This window comes from Eulemur rufifrons, chromosome 7 (genome assembly GCF_041146395.1).
Source record: "Eulemur rufifrons isolate Redbay chromosome 7, OSU_ERuf_1, whole genome shotgun sequence".
Taxonomy (NCBI): domain Eukaryota; kingdom Metazoa; phylum Chordata; class Mammalia; order Primates; family Lemuridae; genus Eulemur; species Eulemur rufifrons.
The window spans coordinates 10,461,555-10,488,856 of NC_090989.1; the positions used below are offsets into that span (position 1 = coordinate 10,461,555).

The 27,302-nt window shown below is 46.2% G+C and overlaps 1 protein-coding gene across 3 annotated transcripts in view; it reads left to right on the forward strand.

Moving 5' to 3' along the window:
- Positions 1–26,690, forward strand: part of RCAN1 (regulator of calcineurin 1) — an 86,437-nt gene extending 59,747 nt beyond the window's left edge. The window contains exons 1-4 of one of the 3 annotated variants that reach the window (XM_069472314.1): positions 17,211–17,370; positions 19,947–20,120; positions 21,915–22,074; positions 24,862–26,690. In XM_069472314.1, the coding sequence (XP_069328415.1) occupies positions 17,284–17,370; positions 19,947–20,120; positions 21,915–22,074; positions 24,862–25,034 (594 nt within the window). In that variant the 5' untranslated portion in view covers positions 17,211–17,283 and the 3' untranslated portion in view covers positions 25,035–26,690. Of the gene's footprint in view, positions 1–17,210; positions 17,371–19,946; positions 20,121–21,914; positions 22,075–24,861 lie in introns of those variants that run through there. The other 2 variants (XM_069472313.1, XM_069472315.1) reach the window with 2 other exon arrangements.
- The last annotated feature ends 612 nt before the right edge of the window (positions 26,691–27,302 follow it).

Here is a 27,302-nt window from a genome sequence, read left to right on the forward strand (position 1 = left end):
AGCAGACGGAAGCCACAGAAGGGCTTACCATTGCCTCACACCCTCTTTGCGAATGTCTGAGAAAAGAAGACGTGGCTGCTTATTTTCCAAGGCTCACCTTCCAGAATGATCCCAAGACACAGCTCCTCCTTTGGCGCCTGGTCCCGTGGGGACTGCTCCCAGCCACCGTTCCTGGAAGCCCAGGGAAAAGCCTCCACGTCCCCTCCACCACTCAGCCACCCTGAGGTCCTCAGAGCCATTAGAGGAAGGGCGGGGATGATTCAGGAATGAACTGGAGAGATGGAAAGAAGGGTAGAGGGAAGAAGTGGGAAGGAATTTTTAAAAGAATCAGAAAAAAAGCTAGAAGAAATGAGAGGTTCAAAGGAGGCAATGGAGGAGAGGGAAAGGGAGAAGGGAGTTACAGCCCACCCTGCCCAAGCTCCTACTGGTTTCAGTCCTGGGCCAGGCCGAGCCCTTGCCGGGATGGGAGCTCTCATCAAATCATCTCCACCACCCTGCAAGGGAGGTCCTGAGGCTCTGGCCAGTCTCACCCGCTGCAGCCTCTTAGAATGTGGGGCGTGGGCCCAACGTCCCTGACCCCGCTGGAGTCAGACTTTTCTTCTGCAGCTAAGTCATCCTCTGTATTAGCAGAAGCTGCCCTTGACCATTAGGGAGAAGGGAAAAGGGAATTTTGCACGGTCCTCTTGTCTGATGTTTGTAGAAGTTCCAGTGGTTAGTCTGATCTTAACATCCAAAAAGGCAGGTCTGAAAGATTTTTTCTTTCATGCTTTTAAAAACTTTAAATATGCAGCAAAGGAGCCGGAAGATCGTGGGGATAAAGAATGCGTAACACGGCAGCAGCTCCCGTCTGCCCAGCACTTGCGCCTGTGCCGAGCACGGTGCTGGCGGCCGCTACCCACTCCAGCGGGACTCCAACTGGAGCACACATCACAGCCACCCAGAGGGCTTGTTAAAACAGTTTCTGATTCAGGAAACACGTATTCGTTTTCTGTTGCAGTATAACAAATTACCACAAATCTAGTGGCTTACAACAACGCCCATTTTTTAGCTGACAGGTCTGTAGGTTAGAAGACCAGGCACACATGACTGGCTTTTCTGCTCAAGGTTTACAAAGCTGACACTGGGTTCTCAGCTGGGCCAAGTTCCTGTCTGGAGGGTCTAGGGGAGAACCTCCTCCTGGCACATTCAGGTCCCCATTTCCTTGCCAGGGACTACTCCAGCTCCTTGAGGCCACTCACACTCCTTGCCGTGGGGCCCTCTCCATATTCAGAATCTGCAACAGAGAATGTCTCTCTTACATCCAACCTCTGACTTCAAAAAACTCCTGGTCCTTTTTAAGGGCTCACCCTGCATAATCTCCCTGCGTAACAACCTAATCGTGGGAAGTGAAATTCATCACTGTCAGAGTCTCAGGGGTATGCAAAGTCTTATGCAAGGAACAAGATCTTAGAATTCTGCTTCCCGCAGAGGCGGGACAAGAATTCTAACAGTGCCCAGGTAATCAGATGCTCTTCTCTGGGAACCAGAGTCTGAGAAGCACCTACCTATGCTAATTCTACAGCCACCTTTGACTTAGGTTTTTTCCACTTTACAAATGAGGAAACCGAAGCTCAGAGTATTAAGTCTAGAGGCAATATTCACAACAGATAGCAGCTAGTGCCCAGTGGGCACTGACCAGTGAGAATGGATGTCGCGGCACTCGGGACAGATTCTGTCTGTACAGACCACCAGGGCCACCCTGGCCAGCACCGGCTGGCCAAGCACCCCCAGCACGTAAGGGCTGCAGCCAGTGCTCACACCCAGGTCCATCCGACACCCGGCCCTGGGCTTTGGCCACTCCACATGCTAAGATGAAAAAGAAAATGTCACACACACCCTCAAAGCTAAGTCAGGAGCAAAAGAAAGAAAGAGACAGCAGTTTATCGATTCCAAAATGCAACTTCTTTTGAATATTCCATCTGCTCGATGTTCTGTGCAGCTACCTCTCTCTGGGTTAAATCTGCATTAGTTTCCTATTCTTATGTAACAGATTACCAAAATAATTTAGTGGCTGAAAACAATAAAGATTTATTACCTTACAGTTCTGGAGATCGAAGTCCAAAGTCAGTCTCGGTGGGCTGTAGTCAAGGCGTCAGCTGGGCTGTGTCCTTCCAGGGCACAGTCCTCCCCGGCCTTTTCCCAGGTTGCAGAGCTACCACACCCTTGGCGCATGCATGGCCTCCCATCTCTCCAGGCTCTGCTGCCCTCACCCCGTCTCTCTCTCGTCTCTGACTCTGACCCTCCTGTACCCCACTTACAAGCACCTTAGTTCTTATACTGAGCCCACGCTGATACTCCATCACCTCCCAATCCCCAAATCCTCAGCTTGATCACCCCTGCAGAGTCCCTTGTGCCATGGGAACATATTCAAGGCTCCAGGGATTTGGATGTGGTCATCTCTGAGGGGCTGTTACTCAGCCCAGTTCGCAGTCTGAGGCTCGTAACAGCAGACACTTCCTGTGTGCCCAGCCCTGTGTAGACATTAGGTCAGTTAGTGTCACAACCATGCATGAGGTGTGTTCTGAGATCATCCCTTTACAGAGGGAGAACCTGAAGCACGTGGAAGTTGAGAGTCTTGCCCAAGGTCACCCAGCTGAAAAATGGAACCCCACGGTTCAAACCCAGGTGGTCTGGCTCCAGAGTCCACACTGTCAGCACTCTGTTCTGCGCCTCTCACAGATGTCCGGGTAAAAGTCAGACCACTGTGTATGTAGATGGCAAGAAGCCAAACCCACCACCTCCCCTTCCCCTTACTCCCATTCTTCCTGTTAAGGACCCTCCTCTCCTTCTGGGCTCTCACGTGCAGAAGCAGTTAATCACTTTGACCTTGCCTTCCAGGTCTAATTAGTTACAACCCTTGCCACGTCTGCCCATCTCTGAAATGCTGTTCTAGTTACTATTGCTGCAAAACAAGCCACCCAAAACTTAGTGGCTTAAAATGGCAGCAGTCATCTATCAAGGAATCTGTAACTTGTGCTGACATGGTTCTTCTCTCCTCTGCGTGGCATCACTGGGTTTGCTTGGCCTGGGAATGGAGGGTCCACTCCCAAGGTGTCACACTCACATGGCCAGCAAGTTGTGCTGGCTGTCACTTGGGAGCACAGCCTGGGCTTTGTGCCGGGGACCTCAGTTCCTCTCCATGTAGGCTGCTTGGGCTTCCTAACAGCATGGAGACTGAGTCCAGGAGGAAGTGTCCCAAGAGAGCAAGGAAGAATGCATGGCTTTTTATGACCTAGCCTTGGAAGTCACATGCTGTCTTTCCCACCATATAGTATTGGTTGAGGCCCTCACAAAGGCCCTCTGCGTTCAAGGGCAGGGGACGTACATTCTACTTCCTGACAGGGGAATGGCTAGGCTCTACAAGGGCATGTGGGATAGCAGCCAGTGTTGCAGCCATCTTCAGAGAATTCAATCTGCCATGATTGTATTATCATCGCTGCCTGCAACATCCCACCACACCACCCACGGCGTCCTCCCCACCCCATACCCATTTAAGGGTACGTTATTCTCTAAGCCCATATTTGGGAGTATGGTCTAACAGAAGAGTTTGTCTAATATATTTATTTATTTTAATGTTCTTACCAAAATGTAAAAAATGTGTTGCAGGAATTGTTTTTATTTTAAAAACAAAATATGCAAAGGCAGGATTTCCCAGGACATCAGTTAACAGATACTAGCACTTAGCCAATGCCATGCATAAATGCAGACAAGCAAAGAAATTTGTTCAAAATGGATACAGTGTGTATGTCCTGTAATAAAAGCAGCTCCTTATTTGATGTTGTATGATAGTGAATGAAGAAACTGTTAACTTTCCTAATACCTTTTTTTTTTTTTTTTTTTTAGGTAGTCATAAGAAAATGCAGGGATATATCCTTTTCCTACTCATTTAAAATCTAACCCTATTCTTGAGTCCTTTATCTGCAGGACTTGTTGCAACTGGACTAATTGGAGGTTGAGATGGGATTGTGACATACTAGACTAGCCTTTTCTGATCACCACCCTCTACTATCCTGAGCTCTGAGTGTCTGCAGCACACAAGAGAGATCATTTATATTACCTCACCCCTAGAGTTGCAGTCATGTCTCCCAGGCTTGAATGTTAAGCCCATTCAGGGGCAGGAACTACGTCTTAGGCTTTTGGAGCCTCTAGTAGAGTACTGAGCGCCTGGTATTGGCTTAGTGAGTATTTCTTGATTGGTTTGAATGTGAGCTTTTTGAAGGAATAACCGTACTGCTCTCCTCTCTGTGTCTCCCGTGAAGTCAGGTACTTAGCCGCATGCATTTATTTATGGAGAGTTTTAAGTGTTCCAGGGTCTGTGGCATGGTCTGCCCTTAGTTTAGTGGAGGAAATCAATCAAAATGTGATAAATGCTAAGAACTAGAGGTTCCTGGTGTTACAAGAATATATAATAGGAGTAATCTGACCCAGTCCTGTGGTTCGAGAAGGCCCATGGCAGATCCTTCATAAATGGTGGTTGGATGAAGAGAGAAATGAGTGATTTTCCTTTAGGCCTGGAAGTCTGTTTTTAACCCCAATCAGCCCACACAAGACTCTGTGCAGTGTAGGTGCTAGAACAATAGGTGTTTCCTCTCCAGGTAGGCAACACCCAGCCCCAGAAGAGCCCACCTGTGCGGGGAATTTTCCCCTGTAACTGACTTGCTGCCTTGAATTCCCCTTAGCGCTGCATTCCTTTGGGGTTGAGACTTTGATCTCCAGAATTTGCTGATTAGATACAAATCTCTGGAAGGCCTTATATGTTAAACAGTTGCTATCATTAATTCAGTAATGGGAAAACATTTATTAGATAACATTCCAGTCTTGTTAGAAGGGAGATTCAGAGGAAGGGGCCCTCCCAGGAGAAAGGGGAGGGCCTGGATGTGATTCAGGGACAGCAAGAAGAATGGAGAAAATAGTGCAGACAAGGAAGGAGTAGATTTAGGGACAAGGCAATGACGAGAAAGAATTCAGTAGTTTTGCTCAGAGAACGCATGGTGCTGGGATCATTTGCAATGCCCGGCTGAGAGGTTTCCCAGAAAATGCCAGATACTCCCTGCTGGCCACACTTCGGGGCCTGCACAATGTGCTTTGTGGGCTTTGCTCACACTGGTGCAGAATTGGGCTCAGCTACACAGCAGGACACAACCAGATGACTGTTCTCATGGCACCCACACAGCCCTGACCCCACTGAGAACGGCTCAGCCAGCACAACCGATGAGTCGGGTGTTTCTCTAGATAAAGACAGGAGAGGCCACCAAAGAAAAGCAAAATCAATATTTTCTAGTGAAATCCCTGTTTTTAGAGGTATTTAGGTAAAAAAGGGATTCTTTCAATACCTGGCATTCCAAAATATTAATGGGTTAAAAATGACAGTTATGGGATTGTGCATAATATAGTGCAAACAAATTAAAAGCCATGATACCAAATCCCTATGCAAAAAAGAGGCAGGCAGGTTTTCCCTCCAGCTACGCTTTAACTTTACATGGTGTGTCTGTTAACTGCACTTACCCTGACCACAGAGGTACAACATTGGGGGGGGGGGGACAAAAACTTTTTTGTTGTTATAAAAGTAATAAAGGTTCACTGTGGAAATTCTGGTAAATCCAAATAAGCAAAAAGTAAAACACTGCAATCTTCTTTAATACTATAGCACACATTCTTTCTTTTCACCAAATTAGAGTCACAGCAGTAAACATTGCTTTGTAACCTGCTTTTTCCTCTTAACAGCAAGTCTTGAATGTCTTTTTACATCATTAAATAGCTTTCACCTCCTGAACTGTGAGTGCTTCTACAGTCTACCAAATAGATTTAACATATTTATTATCTGGTCATTTATCATGATATTTTATTTGCATAAAAATATATTATTTGCATGACATTTTGTTTGCCTTGTGGGAACATATTTGCATCTAAATCTTTGCCCACTGTCATGAGGGTTTCCTTAGAATAAAATCCTAGCAGTGAAATTATTGGGTCAATATTCAGGGTTTTGGTTGATGTGTTGTATGCTGAAAGTTTAAACTGTTGAGTTTACTACTCGTTTTACCCAGGTTCCTTTTGAAGCTCCTTACATGGACAGATGAGCTATGATTTGGAGTGGGATCAGTAGGATTTTCATGGTGTCCAGGTTAAAGGCTGTCAGATTTCTGAGAGATTCCACATGATGAACTTAGGGTACAAGTCTTTGGAGCCTTCGAATTCCTTGAACCTGGGTCTCACTGTTGGTTGGTTAATTGGTTGGCGCATTGGTCACAGTGACACGCCCCAGGTCCCTTCAGGAAAAAAGAATTTATCCCCCAGCCACAGTCAGCCCCACTGGGTATTGCCTCGGCCGAGCAGAGCCACCTCTCCCAGGTTCTGGCCCTTCTTGGGGTGGCCCCTATCCCAGAACTGACCATGTGGGGGTATCGAGGCTCAGCCCTCCTGCTCCAGGGAGGGGCAGCTTCCACTAGGCATCGTAGCTCACTCTCCCTCTGCCAAGTCCCACCTCCCCCATCCTCTTCTCCCTAATAACCTCCCGCATAAGAACCTCCGTCTCAGCGTCTGGAAGCAGCCGGTGACGGCTGGGTGCCTGGGGGGTTCGGTTGGTTGGGGGTTAACCACTGTATGTGCCACATAATTTCACCTCTACAGACAGCAGTAGTGCCACTGTGACTTCCCTCAGGACAGAAGAGCCCAAGATGGCTCAGACTAACAGGGAGGGTTTCTTAAAAGGATGACATCAGGCATAATGTTCCTAACAGTTATTTTCAACATAAGAAACAAACAGTATCGTAGATTTTTACAAGAGCAGTTTAAAATGCTATCCTTTCTAAAATGGTCTTTTAAAAAGCTACCTAAACACCTCACCCTGAAAACACCTGCCTCTCAGGCTACTTTTAGGTCATCTTGCTGTGTCTTCTGTTGCTGGCGGTGACAAAACCTTTCCTGCCTTCATTGATCGTAAGCTAATTCTCTAGAGATGTGTAAGTGAATTATGGTTTGGATTCTCAGGCATGCTGTCTACCACCCTGGTATGGCCCAGGCATGTCTCGGTAATAAGTGCTAAAGAAACCGTATAAAGCATGGTTTATATATATATATGAGCAGAATCTAGGTCACCTCTATAGCTATGTCTCCACCGTTCCCTGGCATTTACAGCATGTGAGAAGTAGGAGAGAACATTTTGCAAATGCCCAGGGAGGCACCCATGGGGACGTTTGTGCCCGTGAAGGGGCCAGGCAAAAAAAAAAAAAAAAAATGCACGTGTGTACGTGTGTGTGTGTGTGTGTGTGTGTGTAAAGAACTGTGGTGTGGGAGTGAGGGCCACACTCTCTAAATGTATAATTTGGTGTAGATTATTTGTGGTAGAACAGTTGAGCCATGGGTCTGGGGTAGCTGTGACCCCAGCACCTGTGACCCCAGCGCCTCGCACAGAGCCTGGCACGAGCAGGTGACTAATCTGTTTTTGATGAGTTCCTGAATTAAGGTAGAGGCCAAAACTGCAGATGCCTTTGGGTGGTAATCGGCGGAGGGGCCGCTGGTATTTAGAGAACACGGGTCTGGACCCTGGGCCCGGTGTTGCCATGTCCCCATTCCCCCCCCAAAAAGTCAGAAATTCTATTTCTATGTGAAACCTCTTAATTTTTAAATATTGACAAATTGTTTTAGTGCTGGAGGGCTCCCCGTTCACCGCCAGTGAACTAACCGGCCCATGCTAGGCCTGGCGGAAAGGGGACAGACAGCTCTTACGTGTGAGTCACTTGACGTGAACTCCCAGATTTTCCTGATGAATAAAATTGGCACAATTGTTCTCTTTTTTGCTGGTGAGTGATGATATCCAAGTCGCCGTGTTCGTTCTGTATTTATAGTTTGTTGAGTGTGTTTTGAGCCGTTGCGTTGCCCTCATGAGCAGGACAGGACACGCTTCCTCATGCAACTTACCAGCCAGCTTTCCAGTCATCAGCAAGGCACGCCATGGGAGTGTAAGGCGGCACAAGCGATGGCCCCGCTGGTGCTTCTCAGCCACAGACGAGGAAACAGGGCGTGTGGATGGTAATGGAAATAGTAGGTAAGAGTCCATGACACGCTTTTCTCCCAGCAATTGGCAAAAAAAAAAATAACTACTTCCAAGCTGCCTCCTGAGTTTTAAAACTGGGTGTGGATATGGACTCTGCTTAGCGAAGTCATTGAGAACTGTGTTTTCTATTCGGTATAGAAAGATTTCAATCTTGCCTGTTTTTTCCCTTTCCTCCATGACCGACTGATAGTACGGTTTGATCTGCTTAAGTGCAGCCAGTGCCTTCCAGGCATGGGTGTGGTGTGTGCCTGGTCCCCAGCACTGCCGGGCTCCCTGGGAGAACCTCCCAGAATGAGATCCGCACCTCCTGGCCAGGGGGAAGTCGTGTCAGTTCTTCCGAGAGGAGTTTGAAATACTGCAAGAGAAGGAACGAGGCTTTGCAGGTGGTATTAACACCAGGGGGTCGAACTCATACTTTGAATGCAAAGGATTGACTTGTTGAGGTTGAACCAACCGATTAGCGCTGGAATGAGGGGTGACCAGCCGCTGGTGATCCGTGGCCCAGGAGTGGACCACGGCTAGCCCACTCCTGGGCGACAGTCCTTGCCCAGGTTTCTGCCACCACAGTATTTGTGCCCCTGGCTGAGAACAGCATCAAAGCAGAAGTTAAAATCGGTAATTAAAGCAAGGTGGATCTGGAAAGAAACGTACTAACGAGAGCAAATAAGGAATGATTAATTAGGATGGCTTTGGCCCCAGTAATCTCTAGGTAAATGTTACTTTCCTTAATCCTCATCTGCTGGTCTCCAAGTCATTAAGTATAGTTTTGATTTGCCTATGGCTATTTTTTCATCTAAAACATTGCAAGCATGGCTTTTCCAAGAAGTTACAGAAGGTGGTTAACTGTGTGTACCAAGGAAAGATTGAGGTAATAAGGAAACAAGTTAATGGGATTCCGGCGCACAAGGAATTTAACAAACAAGATGAAATCTGGTATGAGCTGTGACCTCTATCTTAAGGTATAAATTTGTACACACTCTTCCTCTCGACTTTTCCCCCGGTAGATTGATGACTTTTCTTTTTTCCGTTTTCTTTCTTTCTTTTTTGTTTTTGTTTTGTTTTTAGATGATTGCAATTTTTCTTTATTTTCACCTTAAGCTCTAACAGATCATGATTGCCATTCTGTTAAAAGATGTGTTCAGCATTTTCACCTTTGAAACAATATGAATTTAGGGCACCATTGCATTCATCATTTTGGGCACTGGCATAAATAAGCCACCCACATTTTTTTCTTTAAGGAATTGAAAGTTCTGTATTATCCCAGAAATACAAATTATTGGTAAATTCTCTTATACAAATTTAATCAACGTATCAAATGATATTTCAGGCTTTTGTATTTTTTTTTCTCAAAGCATTAGGTATCTGCCATCCTTTCTTTTGTTTTCCTGTGGAAGAGTAATGCTTATTAAACTTAAAAGTGTTTTTTTTAAAGAATATTTTCTTATTTCACATTTTGAATTCTTGGTTGTCATTGTCTGTAGTTGGAGAACCAATGCCTCCCTTTTTTCCTAGGGCATTCTAGTTAAAACCTTTAAAACCCTTCAGAAAAAAAGGTTATCTGCTTTGCTTTACATTTTCTTTGAATTGGTGGCCCTTCCCTGTGGCCAAGCAGATTTTTCCAGTAATAAAGCAATACTAAAGCAATAAATTCCTGAGCCCATTCCCTGATTACCCTAAAAGTGAACAAAAATAGAAATTCCTTTAAAGAAGGAATGCTTCAAAAAGAAGAATATTTTTTTCTGTTCTCTTTCTTACACACGCTCGTCATGAAGAACCCTAAAGAAAATTGCAAACTTAATCACACTACTGCTTAGACAAATGGTCTCCAAATGTTTTTGATCATGAACCTCCTTGGTAAAAGGTTTTATAGTACATCTGCCAGTAAAGCGTTTTATTTGTAAATTCTGTACAAATTCTGCTATGTATGGTACACCTTATAAAACATGCCCTAAAAATAAGCATTTAAAAAAGACAAGGTAAACGTATGTTCACTTGAATTTGTTCTTCCTTCATGGCAAAGGATTGTGCTGGAGACCACTGCAGGGGACCCATGAGAAGAACACAGCCCTCTGTAGCCTCCCATGTCGTGGGTCCTCAGGGTCTCCAGGTGATGGTGTAGTCCAGTGCTTGGACATCCCGAGAGGCCCCGCACAGCAAGGACATGGAAAGTACATCTGAGAATGTGACTGAGCAAGCATGTGGCCCCTGGGCACAGCACTTTCCTTGAGGCCTAGGAGCAAGTGCCTTCACCAACACTCTTGGCCTTGGCTCAAACCGAAGACAAACGGTGCCCTTCAGCCGGTAACACCAACAGCCACGGCCCTTAGGTGCCCTGGTAAATTCTGGCTCTTGGCCAGCATCAGATGGGCCCTCCCTGGTGCAGTTCTCTGAATATCTGTGAGCATTTGTCTGCATCTCCAGGGAGCTGCACAAGGAGCACCATCGTTCTCATGAAGCTTTCACTGTAGTAGGAAGGCTGCCAAGTGAGAACATTTAGTGGGGAGGGGCTTTTTAATCCTGGAGGAGTGGCCTTTGTGATAGGCTTTGAAGGATGCATAGGAGTTCTGCAGGCAGAGATGAGACGGGGGAGGAGGCAGCTGAGGGAACTGCAGAAAGTGGGCACAGCAGAGGGTGTCCCAAGGGGAGCCATGGACATCTGGCCAGAGCAGAAGGTCTCACTGCCCTGTTTGCTCTAACTTCCTCCCTGCTCCTTTGCTGCATTCTGGACATGGGCACCGGAGTGGTTCTGCTATATGGAAATCATGTCATGACAGCCCACACTCCTCCTCCACTCAACATGCTCTGAAGACCCCCCACCTCAATAGAAGACGAGCCAGGGTCCTTCCAGTGCTAAAGCTCTCTCTTGTCCTCGTTCCCAGCAACTTTCTTCACGTTCCTCCTGGGCAGCCAGCCAGAGCTTCCTAGCTGGCCTGCAGTGTTCCAGGATACTCCTGCCACAGGGCCTTTGCATCTGCTGTTCCCCAGCACTTCCCACCTCCTTCAGGTCCTCACACGTTCACTTGTCACCTTCTCAAGGATGCCTTTCCTGGCCAGGCTTGCTTCCCACATCCCCTTCCCAGCTTTTCCTATCCCTCCTGCTTTACCCCACACCCATCACTGTCTCAGCATGCCATATACTGTACCCGTTTATCTTGTTTATTATCTTTTCTCCCCCTCTAGAATGTAGGCTCCAAGAAGGCAGGGAGCTTTGTCTGTTTTGTCCATCTTTGAATCCCTAAGACCTGGGATAGTGTTTGGGCAAATGAATGAATGAATGGATGAATGAGTGAATGAGTATGGACCAGATGGCTCGTCTTCAACCTCAGGAGCAGTGGGAAGTCACTGACGTTTTGTGTGTATGTGTTTTTTAATAGCGTGTTACCTGTTATTTATTTAAAACGGAGGAAATAAGAAAATATAATCATATGCTTTTATTTGCATAGAGAAATACCAAAATAATAAAAAATAAGTTTAAAAAAATGTGGTTACCCATAGCAGGCAGAGTGGGAATGGAGTAGACAGGGACAGGATGAGGTTTCTCAATGGATCCTACTGACTTTTATGTTATTTTGATCATGTGAACTTGTTACCAAGCTTTTAAAAATATCTGTTTAAATAAGACTCATGATTTGCCGGTGCCACGTGGCATCTGTCATCCCAGCAACTCAGGAGGCTGAGGTGGGAGGATCCCGTGAGCCCAGGAATTCAAGGCCAGCCCGGGCAACACAGCGAGACCCTGTCTCCACTGAATAAATAAACGAGACTGATGAGGTGGGCGGGTTGGAATTTGCAATGGAAGAGGTAAGATCCAGGCAAACTATCCAAAATTATAATCTTCCCGATGGTGGGGTTTACACTTCGTTTGTCTATTCTTTTCCTTAGTATCTATAATCATACTTGTCATGTATAATAGAAGGCTACTAATTAAATATTTGCTGGCCAAATGAACAAATGAATGAATATGCGAATGACATGACATGAGATGATATATGTCCTCAAATGTTTGACTCTTGTGTCAAAAAGAAATCAGCCTGGTTGTTGGTTGTATATGATCAAACTAGAACCAATGAATGACAGTTACAGGGAGAAAGAAATCAGTCTGTTCCTTCAACAGGCATCTTTGAGAGACGGTTTTGTGGCAGGCACGGAGGCTAGCAAGTGGCCTAACACAGGGGCTAAGCTTTCAAGGGCTGACGGGTTAGACTCAGGCATCAGGTGCGAGGACAGTCACAGCGCACAGACACTGAAACGAGCACGATGCCACGGACAGATGAGGACGTTTGGGGAGAGCCAAACTAACCTTGGGTGAGGGTGTCTGAGTGGGTTTGGGGTGACAAGGATTCCTTGCTTGGCCAAACTTTAGACAGGCTTCTGAACCTTCTCCTAGGCCCACCTGTGCACTTCCTTGTAAAATCCGGTTTTAGCAAAAGAGTCCTACTAAATCAGCTTAGCAAGAACCCTGCACCCCCGAGATCTGATCACCCTCGATATCTGATCAGGTTCCTCATTCGCCACCACCACCCCCCCTCCGGGTGACGTCTGATCGTGCTGGCCTGTGTTCTGCAAGACTCCTGCTGGGTGGTTTAGCCAGAGTCCTCCTTCCCCCCGATGTTTCCTCTTAGTAATTTTCCATCACTGACCACCCCCTGCTCCTTGGGTATAAGTCCCCACTTGCCCGTGCTGCTTTTGGAGTTAAGCCCCCAATCTCTCTCCCCCACTGCAAGACCCCATCGCGGTGGTCCCTATACCTGTCGCAGTGGTCCTGAATAAAGTCTTCCTTGCCTGCCTTTAACAAGCATCACTGAATAATTTTTCTCTTTAGTAGGGTGGTCACGGTTGGCTTCCTGGAAAACGACATACCTGAGCTCAATCTTCAAATAAAAAAAAAAAGAAGGAAAAGAAGGGGGAGGAAAGATGGATAATCCAGGGAGGTGGAGGCAAGAGCAGCGACTCTGGGGAGGAGGGGAGATTGTGTTGTCGGGGGCGTAAAGGTGAGAGCAGCACTGGCAGGACACGGGACAGCCTTGAACTCGGCGGGAGGAAGGTGTTCCCAGCAGGCTGCCCGAACAAGACGGGGACTGCTTATCACTGAAGTTGCTATGGTAGGAGAGGAATGTGATCGCACTCGGTCAGCTTCAGGGAGTTTTATGTGTGGGAATTGCACACTGTGTTGGAGCACTAAGAAATCAGCCACAGTGAGTTCATTTAGAAAGGTATCGCCGTTGTGGGGGGCCGCCTGGAGTGGTGTGCAAAGTGAAGGGTGCTACCAAGAACCTACAGAACTTTCCACTGACTGCAGGGCACACAGGGAGGAGGACATCCAAGACGCCCTGGACCACGCAGAGAGATGGGGAAATAAGCTACGATATCAAAGCACACTGGACCAAGCGTGGACTCTACAAACAAAAGACCAGGATGAGTTCTGGTTCTTTCAAACACAGAGTGCCACTCTGAACCTCAGTATCATTATTAGTGAAATGGGAAACAGAAAGGCAACGGGCACCCTTCAGCCACCGGCTGTGTTGCAGGCACTGTGCTAGGCCCTTTGCCTCCCGCTGTCCAATCCTCACCACAACTCTGGATTTGATATTAATCCATTTGACAAGAATACTCTCCTCAGTTTGTAACACCTTGTAGACTGTGACGTGGCAAAGATGAGGAAGAGAGCAAGCCCTTGTGGTTTTAGTTTGGGGATTTTAAAAAATTTTTTATATAGTAACTTAGGTTTGGGAGAACAATGTGCCACATTATATAGGGAAGGGCTATAAATATTAAGTAGCAATAAAGCTACTCCAGTATCTCAGAAGTGAAAACCTGAAATGAAATGTCAGTTTCATCAGCCTTCAGGACAAATGCGCTGACACCATTATTAGCTCAATGGAGTGTGTTGTCATTTGCCTTCAGGAGAGATCTGTTGCAAATTGCCTTGTTCTCTGCTCTGGGTTGGTTTGCACGGTTTGCACGTCTAAGTCAGAACTCGGTTTCCCTCTTCAGCCCATTCATTGTGTAGAAAGTTTCACAGGTGGCACATTCTTGGTGCAGTTGGCAACTCCTTGGGGTTTGTGACGGACGTGCTGAGGTCATCTGAACTATGCTTCAGGAATGCTGTAATGAGAAGGATGGAATTCATCATAAACGTTAATTTTCCCCCACCGAAAATAGAAACTTCTTAATGAAAATATGCTCTAGCTGCTCGGAGCCCGAGAGGCAAATGCAAGTTATAGAGATTCGTTTATGACTTTTATGGTGGGAATGGAAGAAATGCAAAACATCTAAAGCTTTGAGTCAACGAAAGCATTTCATTTCTTTTTTTAACTTCTGCTTTCAGTTTTACTGTGTTGAGTGCAATTTTTAGTATGCTTTTCAAGAGCTCTCATGGGACACTGCTGTGGGCACTTCTTTCTTCAAATCACTTCCATCGACTGGCGAACAACAGTCAAGAATGTACTTGTCTCCCAAACCACAAGGAAGATACAAGTAGGAAAGTCAACTTTTCAAAGCCTTGCTTCGGGTCAATGTTTATTCTCAGTGGGGAAAGTCAGTATTGGCAAAGTAAATTCTTTTGCATAGGACCTTTAGAAAGCCAAGTTCATGTACACTAGAACTGCAGTCTAAGAATAGACATTCTTAACAAGAATTACCAGATTAGCAGATGAGGGGAATTGGGATGAGCATAAAGCAATCTTACCTCTGGGTTTGGGGACAGGTGTCCCAGGAGACCCGGTGCTCTGTCCCATTGGCCAGTGGGGTGTCTGAGCACCACTGAGGATCGGTGCTACTCGGCATGACACGTTTTGAAAACTCGAGTCCGCTCCACACCTCTTGCTTTGTAGCCGAGGAAGCCCAAGGTGGCAGATCCTAGGTGACCTCCCTTCTGGGCCAGGGCTCTGGGGCATTTTGCAACCCCGGTGATTTTTTGCCAGGAAGCCTCCGTTCCAGTCTCCTACAAAATCACAGCCACCACTTTGATCTGCTCCTATTCCTGATCTAAAAATGGAAGTGCTCAAGCTCACTAAATTCGATTCAGATGGAGCTGATCAGTTTAAAGGCAGGTCCCAAATTACACGTTTTGTTGGGCTTTGAGGGCAGCCCTGGTGAAAGATCTGTCTGAGCAAAGACAGTTGAATACTCTTCAAATACCTCACTGTTCTTCTTTTTTTTTTTTTAAATCCATATAATGAAATCAAAATTGTAAATTTGGGTGAGCCCATGCTGTTGTCTCAGATGAACAGAAATGTTCCAGACTTGCCCACAAAAATGCACTGGAGCTTTATGTCATGATTTAAAAAAAGAATCAGACAGTAAAATTAGCCTCTGTTGCCTCCTGTGATCACCTTTAATGCAATTGCCCAGGTGGACGCCAGGAGAAAGAGAAAGGAGGCAAAGGTTTGGAGAGGATGGAGGGAGCTTCAGAGAGGTCCCCAGCCCATATGGAGGACTGAAATGCAGTGCTGTCCCCTACGTCCCACCACTACCACAGTCTGCACGTGCCCAGGACACAGGACCCAGAGCTGAGACTCCCTGCACTGAAAATGCAGTGCCCCCAACTACATGCTCTCCATCTCGGAGCACCATCCAGTAGGACCACTCCCCCCTGGTGTTTGATGCATACCACGCTGTTCAGTGTTCTAAACTCTGTTAGAATATATGCATCTATGTATCTTGGGTCGGGAGTTGTGGGTAATTTGGCAAAGCAAACAACTATAACTGGTTTCTTACATAACTCTACAGTTGGCAGCAAGGGACCATGCATCGAAATTAAGCAACACTCGCTCATCCAGGAAGACTTTGCTTTTCCTTTTTTGGAAAGATAAATGCTCTGCTTTGTTTTTTCCTGTTGCATATATTCTTTTTAATTATTGGCTGACTTGAACGATTCTTTGAAGTTAACTTTTGAATGTGAATGGTAGGGCTCCATTTAACTTTTAGAAGCTTAAGAGCTGTCCCTGTGTGCCCCTAAACTAGAATAACTCCAATAACTTGAGTGCCTTTAGGCGATAATGAAATTGAAGAGAGTGGGAAGTACCTAGGATTCCAGTGCAGTAGGGATCTGAGCTGGTTAAGTGCTTAGAATTTTCTGGAGTTGCAACGCCTTGGAAGCACTGGAGTCAGTCCTATATCACAGTGTACCTCTTCAGACCAGGCATCTTACCTGCGTCTTAGCTTTCAATTGTAGTGCACATTCTTTCTATTCCTTCTTCCTTTCCTATTTTTTTTTTTTAAAACGTTTGGTCTATGAGTCTCTAAGCAGGACCTCTTGATGTTTCTTTTCTCAATTTCTAAGACTAGATTTTCTAAAGCGTCTTTGTATCTTTGCCTGAATTCAGTAGCCCTTAGAAAATGATCAAAGTGTTGCATATTCCCAGTTCTCAAATTACCGTAATAAAGTTTTCAAATGAAACTCCCAGGATTGCTTTAGGATCTTTTCTCACCATCCCACTGTGGAATACAAAGTGGGAATTGGGACATTCATCCAATAAAGTTCAACTGGGGAGAAAAAAAAAAACAACCTACATTTCAAAACGAATCCCACTTTTTTTCTTTAAAAACAGTTTATTGACCAAGACAGATTTCAAAATGTTTTCTCTACTGCCCCAATATTGAAACTTTGATTGAGGTTTTCAGGAAATTACAAGGATCAAGCAACTCACCAAGACTTTGGTTTCCAGGTCTCCCAAAGCCTTAAACTTCCCTGGAGGCTAATTGCTGTTTATTGCCCCAGACCTTCGTCCTTTTTCTTCTGTAACATTTTCCATCTTAAGAAGGGCCGTCCCATTCAGCCGGGGAGCGTGTTGTCTGAGTGGCTGAATGGAATTACTACCAGTGGAAACTATGCTGCAAGAGGGTTGATAAAGCAGCTGGGAAGCAAACCTCAGCTGTTTTTTCCATTCTCCCCAAGCAAAGTTAATTAGCATAGGGAAAATGACTAAGGTGTTGACGTCACCTCTTTCCAGTAGAAACTTACACTTTGTCCCTGTCTGCCTGCAAGCATGCAGGACTTGACTCAGGAATTTGCTGTCCAAACAGGATGCTCTGGAAGCTGTGCTTTTTTTTTTTTTTTCCCAGGGGGCTGGCCCTTGGTGCTTTATAAGTGCTGGCTCAAGAAAGAACTTCCAGCCTCTTGGAAAGGAATCTCACTTGGGACTTGACTGCGCCGCTCTCTAGTGCTTTTGCTGTAAGAAAGCAAGATGCATTTTAGAAACTTTAACTACAGTTTTAGCTCCCTGATTGCCTGTGTGGCAAACAGTGATATCTTCAGCGAAAGTGAAACCAGGGTAAGGCTTCTTAATATAACGTGATTTTTGAGAGCTTTCAAAGCATTATGCTAATGAGGACGACTGTTAACTGAAATACTTGGGGGTATGTGGCTCTCTAGTGGGTTTGGGGGTTTTGAAATAAATCCAAAGCATTTGGAGCTTTGAGAATTAAAAGCTGTTGCCTGAGGAATTCACTGTGAAGAAATTTTTAAAGATCTCAACATTAGAAAACATCCAGGTTCCTGGACCAACTAACTAGTAAGGCGGCGTTTGGCATTGTGTGTTTTTCACTCTGTGTATGTTGTAAGGAAGCTCTTCAGAGGGAGGTCGCTTCTGACAGTGAATAAAACATTTTACTTTTACAGGTAGAGTTCAGAATAATTTGAGTTCAGCTCAGGAAATAAATATTGTAGAGATATTTATATGTTTGAAGGAATTATAAGGGCCTGTCCTTAAGCTTTCAGATTTCTCTAGCTAGGGAAAATGCAGCCATAGCAAATAATAAAACTGGATAAATTAAGTGTGGGATCAATACGCCTCCTGGGCAGCAGCTCTCAGTGATAGTGATTAATATAATTAGTAATTTTAATCACTATACTTTTCTCTTTCATTTGATTACAATGTAAGATTTTTCATCTGTAGCTACCCAGTCATTGATCTTTAATAATATCATATATGAATGAATCCTGTATGTTCTATTTGGGGGTGGTGTTTGTGTCATCTACTTTATACCCAAAGCCATACTGGGACATGTGAAGGTTTTTTTTTTTTTTTTTAATCAAATTTAACTCCATATTGTATATGATGCTTGTGGGCTTGGACCGTAGTTTTTGATTGTAGAACATTCTCTATTTTTAAAATACTACAATGTCAGTGTATTAAATATTAACCTTACATGAGTCAAATCATTATTTTTTAATTACATAGAGATGCAATCCAATAACTAGATATCAGTTATTAGGACAAATAAGATTATTTTATAAGAGAATGGCATAATATTAATCTAGGTTTAAAAGATAATGTGAGTTCTCTTTTGCTTTGATCCCGAGCCCTGATCTGTATTCTAAAAATATTCGACAAAGTCATCTCTCCCAAATTCTGAATCATAACTTCAAAACTACACAGTTGGTCACGGTGCCTATTGATGAGCTCATGTGAAATTCCAAATTTGCACAGCCAACCTTACGCCAGCAACGTGCCCGTGCTGGAGAGAGGCAGGGAAAAAAGCCAGAGGTGGCCAGAGCAAACGTGCCGCCAGGCCTCCGCGGAGCCGCCCCTGGGAAAGTCACAGACATGTTCGTAAACTGAAGACGAGCCAGGGAGTGCAAGGAGAGCAGGGCTGTGGGTTGTTGCACGTCCTCCTTAACGACCTGCCTGGTGGAGACAGACTGCCTCATTCCTACCCACAGCCTGCGTGGCGCAGGCATCACTGCCTGTGCCTTCCTGAGCTTTCTAGCAGTGAATATTCCGGAAGATGGTCTCCGAATCCTCACTCCCTCTGTAGAAACACTGCGCTTGCCATGGGTTTTCCAGGGTACCTGGTGGGCTCTGGCTGCTCTTCTGTGCAGAGGGACGGTGGCTCGGGTCCCAGGCTCTGGGTCACCCCTTCTTCTCGGCCAGCCCTTTTGCGTTTCACATGGGGTCCCGCCCCCGTCCTAAGAGTTTTGTCTGGTAAAAAGACTCAGAAAACAGGGCGAATAGAAGCCCATGCAGTCTTCCTTGATGCTTCGTCCAGCTAGCTCCCTCTCTGGGAGGAATCCTGAGAATTGCCCTGGGCTCCTGCTCCCCACCCCAACCCCAGGACCCTGCCCAGGGGCTGCTCCGAGCCTTTCCCAAGAGGCTGATGAGCCGTTTCCTGAACCTGAACTTGTAATCCCCCAACTTGGGCTTTTCATTGTAAGAACGCCTGACATTTCCTTATTTTCACTACCCCTTGTAGCACTAGAGCAAGGTGTGCACCTATATTAAAGTCAGCACGCAGAAAAGGGTCCATCTGCGATACATTAATTTTTAAAACACTGTCATTTTAGAGAGTTAAAAAATAACAGACTGAGATAAAAACAATAGCGAGAATTCTTAAAAACTACTTCTTTTAAGAAATGCAAGACTTTTATTAATTTCATAAAAGTTTTTTTTGTTTGTTTGTTTGTTTGTTTTCAAATTAGCTGCAATGCTTTTAAGCCCTAAAGAAATATTTGGTGAACACAGCATTGCCCTGAGCTAAGTGGCGGGATTGGAGTTGGCTCACTAGGAAAGGTCATAGGACATAAGAATTGTACCTCTTTGGAAAATGCTCATTCTACTTTAGAAAGAATGTTTCTGTTACCATAAGAAGTGTTTGTATTGGTGGTTGTTCTGTGATTAAATGAATTTAGTAAATCATCCCTTCTTACCTTCTGGTAAAGTTACCTGTACTAGGACTAAAAGGACATTATCCTCTAGGAGGGGAACGGCTTTTCCCTATGGAAGAAGTTAGGAATTCTTGGAATGATTGACAATTCACTTCCTCAATAAGAAATGTAATGATGTCATTGTAGTTAAAGGTCATATGCAGGTAAATGTTAACCTCTTTTGTTTTTATTTTTATTTTTCAGGCCAAATTTGAGGCCCTCTTTAGGACATATGACAAGGACATCACCTTTCAGTATTTTAAGAGCTTCAAAAGAGTCAGAATAAACTTCAGCAACCCCTTATCTGCCGCAGATGCCCGACTCCAGCTGCACAAGACCGAGTTTCTGGGAAAGGAAATGAAGTTATATTTCGCTCAGGTGAGTCAGGTTCATTGCTATACACGCTTCTCCCTTCTGCCTCCCGCCCTGTTTTAAAGTAGCTTATACCTTAAGTTGTACATTGATTGGAAACGCCAAGAATTCATCTTGAGAAAGGCAAAATTCATACTCTGAATTTTCCGTGTCTCAGCTATTTTCAGAAGACACCAAGGTGTATTTGAAAGCAACTTCAGAAATAGCCCCTGATGCTCTGGGGTTGATAACGATGGGATCAGAAATGCTTTTCCTGTTTATTCGGGAAGCTTGTGGGGCACAGCAGTGTGGGCTACTCAAGCCCCTAAGATTTGTGCAGCTGGTGTCCATGATTTTTCTCTAGGGTTGGGGCTAAAACCCACTCCAGTCTGAGCAGACCAGAGTGGTTCCTGCTCCTGCAGGTTCCCAGGGCATTCAGTAGAGGAGTCTGCAAATGTCTATGCAGATTGCACAAGGCTGCCAGGCCTGGCTTGAAAGGAAAATGTGGGTTAACCAGACTGGTAGCAGGTGCTAAGAAACCCTCCTGTTAGCAGAGGTCCTGGCCCCAAGGCCCCATGGTGGGAGGAGAGAGCCGTGAGTGGATGTGCTTTTTCGCCTGCCCACCACCCTTCCATCCCTCCTCGGGGACATTAGGACAGGTGACCCACCTTCCAGGCAGCTCCCAAAGTTCCATTTGATGTCCTAACAGAGGCTGACAGATTGTCAGCGGAGGGAAAAGGAGCTTCTAGAATGCTGCTCCCCAGGTAAAGCAAGTCCCCAATCAGGCTCTGAGTCCCCTCCCCTTGCCAGGGTAGGACGGACCCTGTCCAGGGCTTCCTGACAGTGGGATAAAGCTCATCTGACTCCATGGCAGGGGGCCAGAATGCTTCTTCTTCCTCAAAGTGACCAAGGCAAACTTGCTGGGCCCTTCGAGTGTCAATTAAAATGTGGGGTGCCCCCCCACCATCCTGCCTTGGGAGGCGCGGGGCTGGGCTTTGACCTTGGGTCCCTGGGCTTCCTCTGGGAGTACACGCCTTTGTGCACTGGATGAGGTTTTATGGAAATAATTACTTAGCACTTCCACGATCCTTTCTGATTGTTAGAATAATGCATATTCATTGTGAAAATTTAAGGGGAATGGAGTATCAAAGTGCAAAGAAAACCTAAACTGGTAAGCTTTCGGTGCAAAGTCTTTCCGGACAGCCCTCTAATCACTGATAAAATGTTTACGATCAAACTAGGATCATAGGCTATTGTTCCTTATTATCATTGCTTTAAACCTCCTGGAAGGTGGATTTTTTTCCTCCCTCACATTTGGCATCTCGTGGGGAGCCCCTCAGGGCGGGAAGTGCAGGTGTCCTGCTGGGTGGGGGAGCCTGGGAGCCTGGTGGGTGGGACCCTGGCTCCTTGACCCTGAAGAGCTGCACCATCTTCAGCATATGCCTTTGTGGTGTGAGGAGCTGGGAAAAACCGATTCTAAGATCCCTTCTGACCTCGATAACAGTGGCTTTATTTTTTCCATGTATACTAAAAGCATCTCTGGTGATGTTCTGGCAGTCTGGGTCGAGCCTAATTACTTGCAGTCCCCGTGCCTGTGAGTCCCACAGCCCTGGGAGGGACGGCATCATGTTTGCACCATAACCAGAGTTCAGATACCTCTTTGCCTTCCCCTTACAGCTGTGTTCCTAGTCATCCTGAACCACACCTGTTCTGGTGCCTGGACGTTGATCCACCTGTCCCCTGTCAGCTGCCATTGGGTGCTGTTGTCTTGCCGCAGTTCTTCCCTCCCAACCAGTGACCTGTGTTTGTCTCTGTCCTCAGACCTTACACATAGGAAGCTCACACCTGGCCCCGCCAAATCCAGACAAGCAGTTTCTGATCTCTCCTCCCGCTTCTCCGCCGGTTGGTTGGAAACAAGTGGAAGATGCTACTCCAGTCATAAACTATGATCTTTTATATGCTATCTCCAAGCTAGGGCCAGGTAAGCAGCGCCCTCAGGTGGGGAGGAAGGTGGGGAGAGATGGGGTGCTCACCTGCATAGGGGAGCAGCATCCCCAGGGCCCCTTTTGGCCCTCCTGTGAGCCCATGCAATTGTGTTTTGTGAACTGCCTCCTTGCATTCTTCTGTGTCCCTGTCACTCATGCTGGGAGCATGCCTGCCTGCCTCTCAGGACTGCCTGCAGCATCACAGACCGTGGCTGGTCACAGGGCCCCTGCTCTGTGGCCCCAGCAGGGTCACCCAGCAGGGTGTCACAGGAAGCCCTCCCAGCACCCACGGAGCACAGCCTGCATGGGTGGCTGGAGCCTGGCCCCAGGTCCTATCACTCCTAGTGGGGATGAATGATTGGACTTTGGAAAGGGCAAACAGAACCCCCCTTTGGAAATTTCGTTTTTAGTCAAAGTAATTTCACCTTTTTAATGGTGAAGGAGAACCAGAGACCACAGTGAGGAAGGAGCCCCAGTCATGCGTGCCCGACCTTGCAGCCCCACAGGGTGCTCCCCTATGGAGCTGGCCCAAGAAAGAGGAGGTTCCTGTCCTCTGAAGGGGCACAGGTGCCTCAGGCTCCTTGTCCATAACAGGGGCCTCACCCCGTGGAACTGTGAGCAGTAGATCACCCTAGGGCAAAAGCACTTCACACAGCACCTGTCCCACAGCCAATGCTCAACACATGTTTTTTGGAAACAATAAAATGGTGGTTCCTGTCCTGTCTGCTAGGGTTTGGCGAGGAGGCAGGAGTGAGGGAGGCTCCTGGGGCGAAGAGGTGTGAGCCCCTCCTGCCCTGTCGATGGGGCAAGTCACATTAACGCTGAGCCCGTCAGGCCTCGGCTCTCCGTGCCCAGCAATCTGATGTCCCTTTGGGCTGAGGGCTTTATTTTCTGGGACCATCAGCAGTTTCATACTGAAAAGATTACATTTCTGCAAACATCGCCCAAATGGAAATTCCCTGTGTGATACAAAGTGAGACTCGAGTTACCTACTGCTAATCGTGGCGTGAAGGTCAAGATAGAGAATGACCAGCTGGAGGAAGCCTGTGGCCCCCAGGGCAGCTCCGGGCCAGGGGCATGAGCAAAGCTGAGGGCAGGGACGTTACAGGGGCAGGAAACGGATCTCCACCTGGGGAGAGGCGTCAGGCTCTTCCAGAGGCAAGAGCTGCTGTTAATAAAAATTCTTCACACTCCAAAATCTACCACTCCCTTTCCAGAAGGCTCGTTGGAGAAGGCTTTATAGAAAATAGACATCATAAAATCAGTTTGCCCCTGGTTCACTTGACAATGAGCTTGAGTAATATTTCATATTTTGGCTGTGCTTTTCAGCCAACAGGATTGCAGAGATTTTTACAAAAATCTCCTAAAGGCTGAGCTTTCTAGATTTGGGTTGATTGGTAGGTAGATAAGGGTTTGTGAAGAGGCTCTTAACCACTGGTGTTCAAGATCTCTCTGGCCTCCCTTACCTGAAGTCCCTCTCTGAGAGAGCAGAGGCACCTTCAGCTTTTCAAATGCAATTACACTAACATTCCAGTCTCCCTAGTGTGGGATTGAGATAAAGCTACCACCTTCTTTGTGAGTAAAAGTTCCTTTGGGGTTTAGGGGAGTAAGTAGCCAGGTAGCCAAGGCTGGAAGCCCTGCTGAGCTGCTCTTTCCAGTTGGAAATCAGCCAGGCACATGGTGTGGGGTGAGGGGCCTTCTTGCCCACCCACAGCAGCAGAGAAATCCTGGGTACCAAGCCCTGGAGGAAAACTCACCCCAGGCCTGGGGTGGAGCAAGCAAAGCAAACCTCTCGCCCCTGTTAGTTTCTGCAGCTCTCAGCATTCCAGCAGTGAAATTCAGCCTCCATTCTTGAACATAATTCTAGGTAACACTTAGAGGGCAAGTGTCTGGGAGCCAGGAACTAAGTGCTCCACAAGGTGGATGCCATTGCTGTCCTGTTTTATAGAGGAGGAGACTTGCATGCAGAGTGGCAGAATAAAGTTCCCATGAGCCCCAGGTACTAAGGGTTGGGCTTAAGGGCCATGTGTTGGCCACTGCCACATTGCCTCCTGTGAGCACCAAGGTACAGGCTCCTCCTGTGGCCAGGCTGGCACCCTAAGGGGATGCCCCAGCTCCTTCGTTCAGCATTGCCAGGCTCTTCAGCTGCAGAACGTTCACCCCACCCCTGCTAGACCAGAGCGGCCTGACCTTGACTGAACGTGGTGGGAGCCAGGCTGACATGGAACAGCAGGGCATTCCTGGTTCTGGGGGCTGCTGGTGGTTGTAAGAAAAAGGATGCCATGGTCAGAAATGGTTTTGGAGCACCTGGTTCAGTGTGCCCACCCCAAGTGTGCGTCGGGGCTTCCGGGCAGCTCGTGTTCCCTGGTGTGCACGGTGACCCGGCGGGAGCCTCAGGGTGTCTGTTTCCAAATGTGTTTATTCCTGTGACATCTTTTTACTGAACTGGTGTTTCTCACACCACACTTGGGGAAATGCTGGCAGAGGGGGAGTCCTCTGGGAGTTTAGGATGCCTGGGAGACATGATAAGTGTAACCATAAAAGTACGTTCCTTCCATACCTTCCATACGCCTGGACCCAAGTGTTTGACTGGAAGCAGAGTCAGACACGATGGGAATATATCTGTTTCGGAATGAGCCAGCAGAGAAACACAACTCCAGAACTCTCCAGCTGTGTCTCCCCGCTCCGCTGAGTGTTCGCAACCCTCAGTGCTCTCCATATATGTTTGCTTTCGACTTCCCAGGGCTTGTCCAAGTTACCCCCAAACTCTTTCCTTTCCCCAGGGGAAAAGTATGAGTTGCACGCAGCGACCGACACCACACCTAGCGTGGTGGTCCATGTGTGTGAGAGCGATGAAGAGAAGGAGGAAGAGGAGGAGGTGGAGAGGATGAAGAGACCCAAGCCAAAAATTATCCAGACCAGGAGGCCGGAGTACACGCCTATCCACCTGAGCTGAGCCGGCACGCGGACCAGGGAGCATTCCGAATCGTACTCGCGGGAAGGAATCTTTTACTGTGGAAGTGGCCGGTCACGACTTTGGAGGTGGCAGCCGTGATCGCGTGGCAGAAATTCCAGTTCATGTTGCTCAGAAGAGAATCAAGGCTTTGTTTCCTTGTTCTAATGCTGCACATCAGTCAATGTTCATGGCCCTCGGGAATGTCTTGGGCCAATCACTGAGTTTGTGTTGATCGCACAAGGACATTTGGGACCGTCTTGAGAAAACCGATAACGATAGTGTTTTGTACTTGTTCTTTTCTGGTAAGTTCTGTTTTTGCCAAGGGCAGGTTGATCAGTGGGTCCAGGGAGACCTTTCCGTGTCTGACCAGCCTACGGGGTCGACTCTCTACTGGTGGGAAGAGGCGCCATGCAAAGCTGCCTAGTGCAGAAAGGCTGTGGAAACAACAACAATGCAATGTGGAAAATGTAGTGTTTCATTTCTTCCCTCATGTTCTAATGTTTGTGCATGTATATTACTGATTTTGGAGACTAACCTTTGTTCGTATATAAAGTTACACCCTGTTGTTTGACATCTTTTGGGAAGCTAGGAAAGCATCTGGAAAACATGTCACCTTTCCATCCAGATTGTCAACTCTCTTTGCAACAGCACCCACACGTGGAACTCCACCTGAAACACATCCATTCAGCACCCTATCCAGTGCAACATGTAATTTGTGCTTTTGCAAAAAAAAAAAAAAGTTGATCTGAAGTTCCTACGTAGAGTTTAGCTTATGCAATTCAGAGAATAGCAGTTTCACTGCCAACTTTTAGTGAGTGAGAAATTTTAGTTTAGGTGTTTGGGGTTGGACATTGGTTTCCGTTATTTCTTTCCTGTGGTGGTTTATATACACGAATCATAGCCAAAAACCTTCTGGGGAACTGTTGGTTGAGATAGTTGATTTTTTTACCCCACTATGACATCAAGATAAACTTGTAAATAAAGCTGATAACATATATTCATACCTGTTGTACACTTGGGTGAAAAATACGGCAGTGGAAGAATAGTGTAAGATGTATTAACCTACCTGTGAATCATATGTCGTAGAACACGCTGTTCACATGTTTAACAGGACTTGAATTCAAAGCATGTAAAGTGGGTAGTAGCTCTGTGGTGATATGAGAGGGATGCAGTGCCTTTCCCCATTAATTCCTGATGGAATTGTTACCCTAGGTTAACATTTGTAATTTTTTTCTAGTTGTAATGTGTATGTCTTCTGGTAAATAGGTATCATATTTTGGCCTTACAATACCATAAGAAAGTTTGTCATTTTGAAATACCTAATGCCAAGTAACAATGCATGCTTTGGAAATTTGAAAGATGGTTTTCTTTGAGAAGCAAGTATGTTTGCATTAAATTCTTTGATTGTTCATATCAAGAAATGGATTGAATGTTCTCAAAACCCTGTTTACAGTGCTTGGTAAGGGGGAGCCAGTAAGGGAGAGACCATTGCATAGCTGTTCAAGTGTTTCTAGTTAAGTGCTTTTAAACTGGAGAGGCTAACCTCAAAATATTTTTTTTAACTGCATTCTATAATAAATCAGCACAATATGCTCTTTACGGAAAAGTTATTTGTTCATCATTTTACCCCTAGGGTTAATCTGTTACCCTTTTGAATTCTGCAGGCTCAGGAAGACACGTTCCTTTGTCAGTTTGAGCTTAGAAACTCCTAATTCTGTGCTGTGGTTCACAGAAGGCAGGTCCACCACACTAACAATATATCACTTAGAACAGGGGAAAATGGATAAAACCAAAACCAGAAGGTCGAGTATTTCCTTTGTACAGGTAGATCATACTACGATGAAAGCCCCATTCACCACCACCTCCACTAAACAAGAGTGTTTTCGATAATTTGAGAAGTTTTCCTTTCTGTTAGAAAAGACGTCCACGGAAGATACTAAGTTATAAAGTCCAGTTATGTTCAGAATATTGGTCTCTGAGCCTTCTGTTTGAATCTCTGGCAGCCTTTTCCCTGGGACTCTTAAATGGTGGTGACCTTCCTGGGCCAGCCCACAAAGGCCTAAATAATCCAGCAGTTATTTGCTGAAATCTGACCAATGACATTCATCTCAATCAGGATTAACATTAGGCATTTCTCCATGAAAATTCATATACTACGTTTTTTCCCCATTTATGAGAAGCACCATCCTGTGATTTCCCAAGAGCATTTATGTATTTTAAAGCCATAAGTGTCTGAGGTTTAAGCCTGATGGAAAATCCACACTTCAC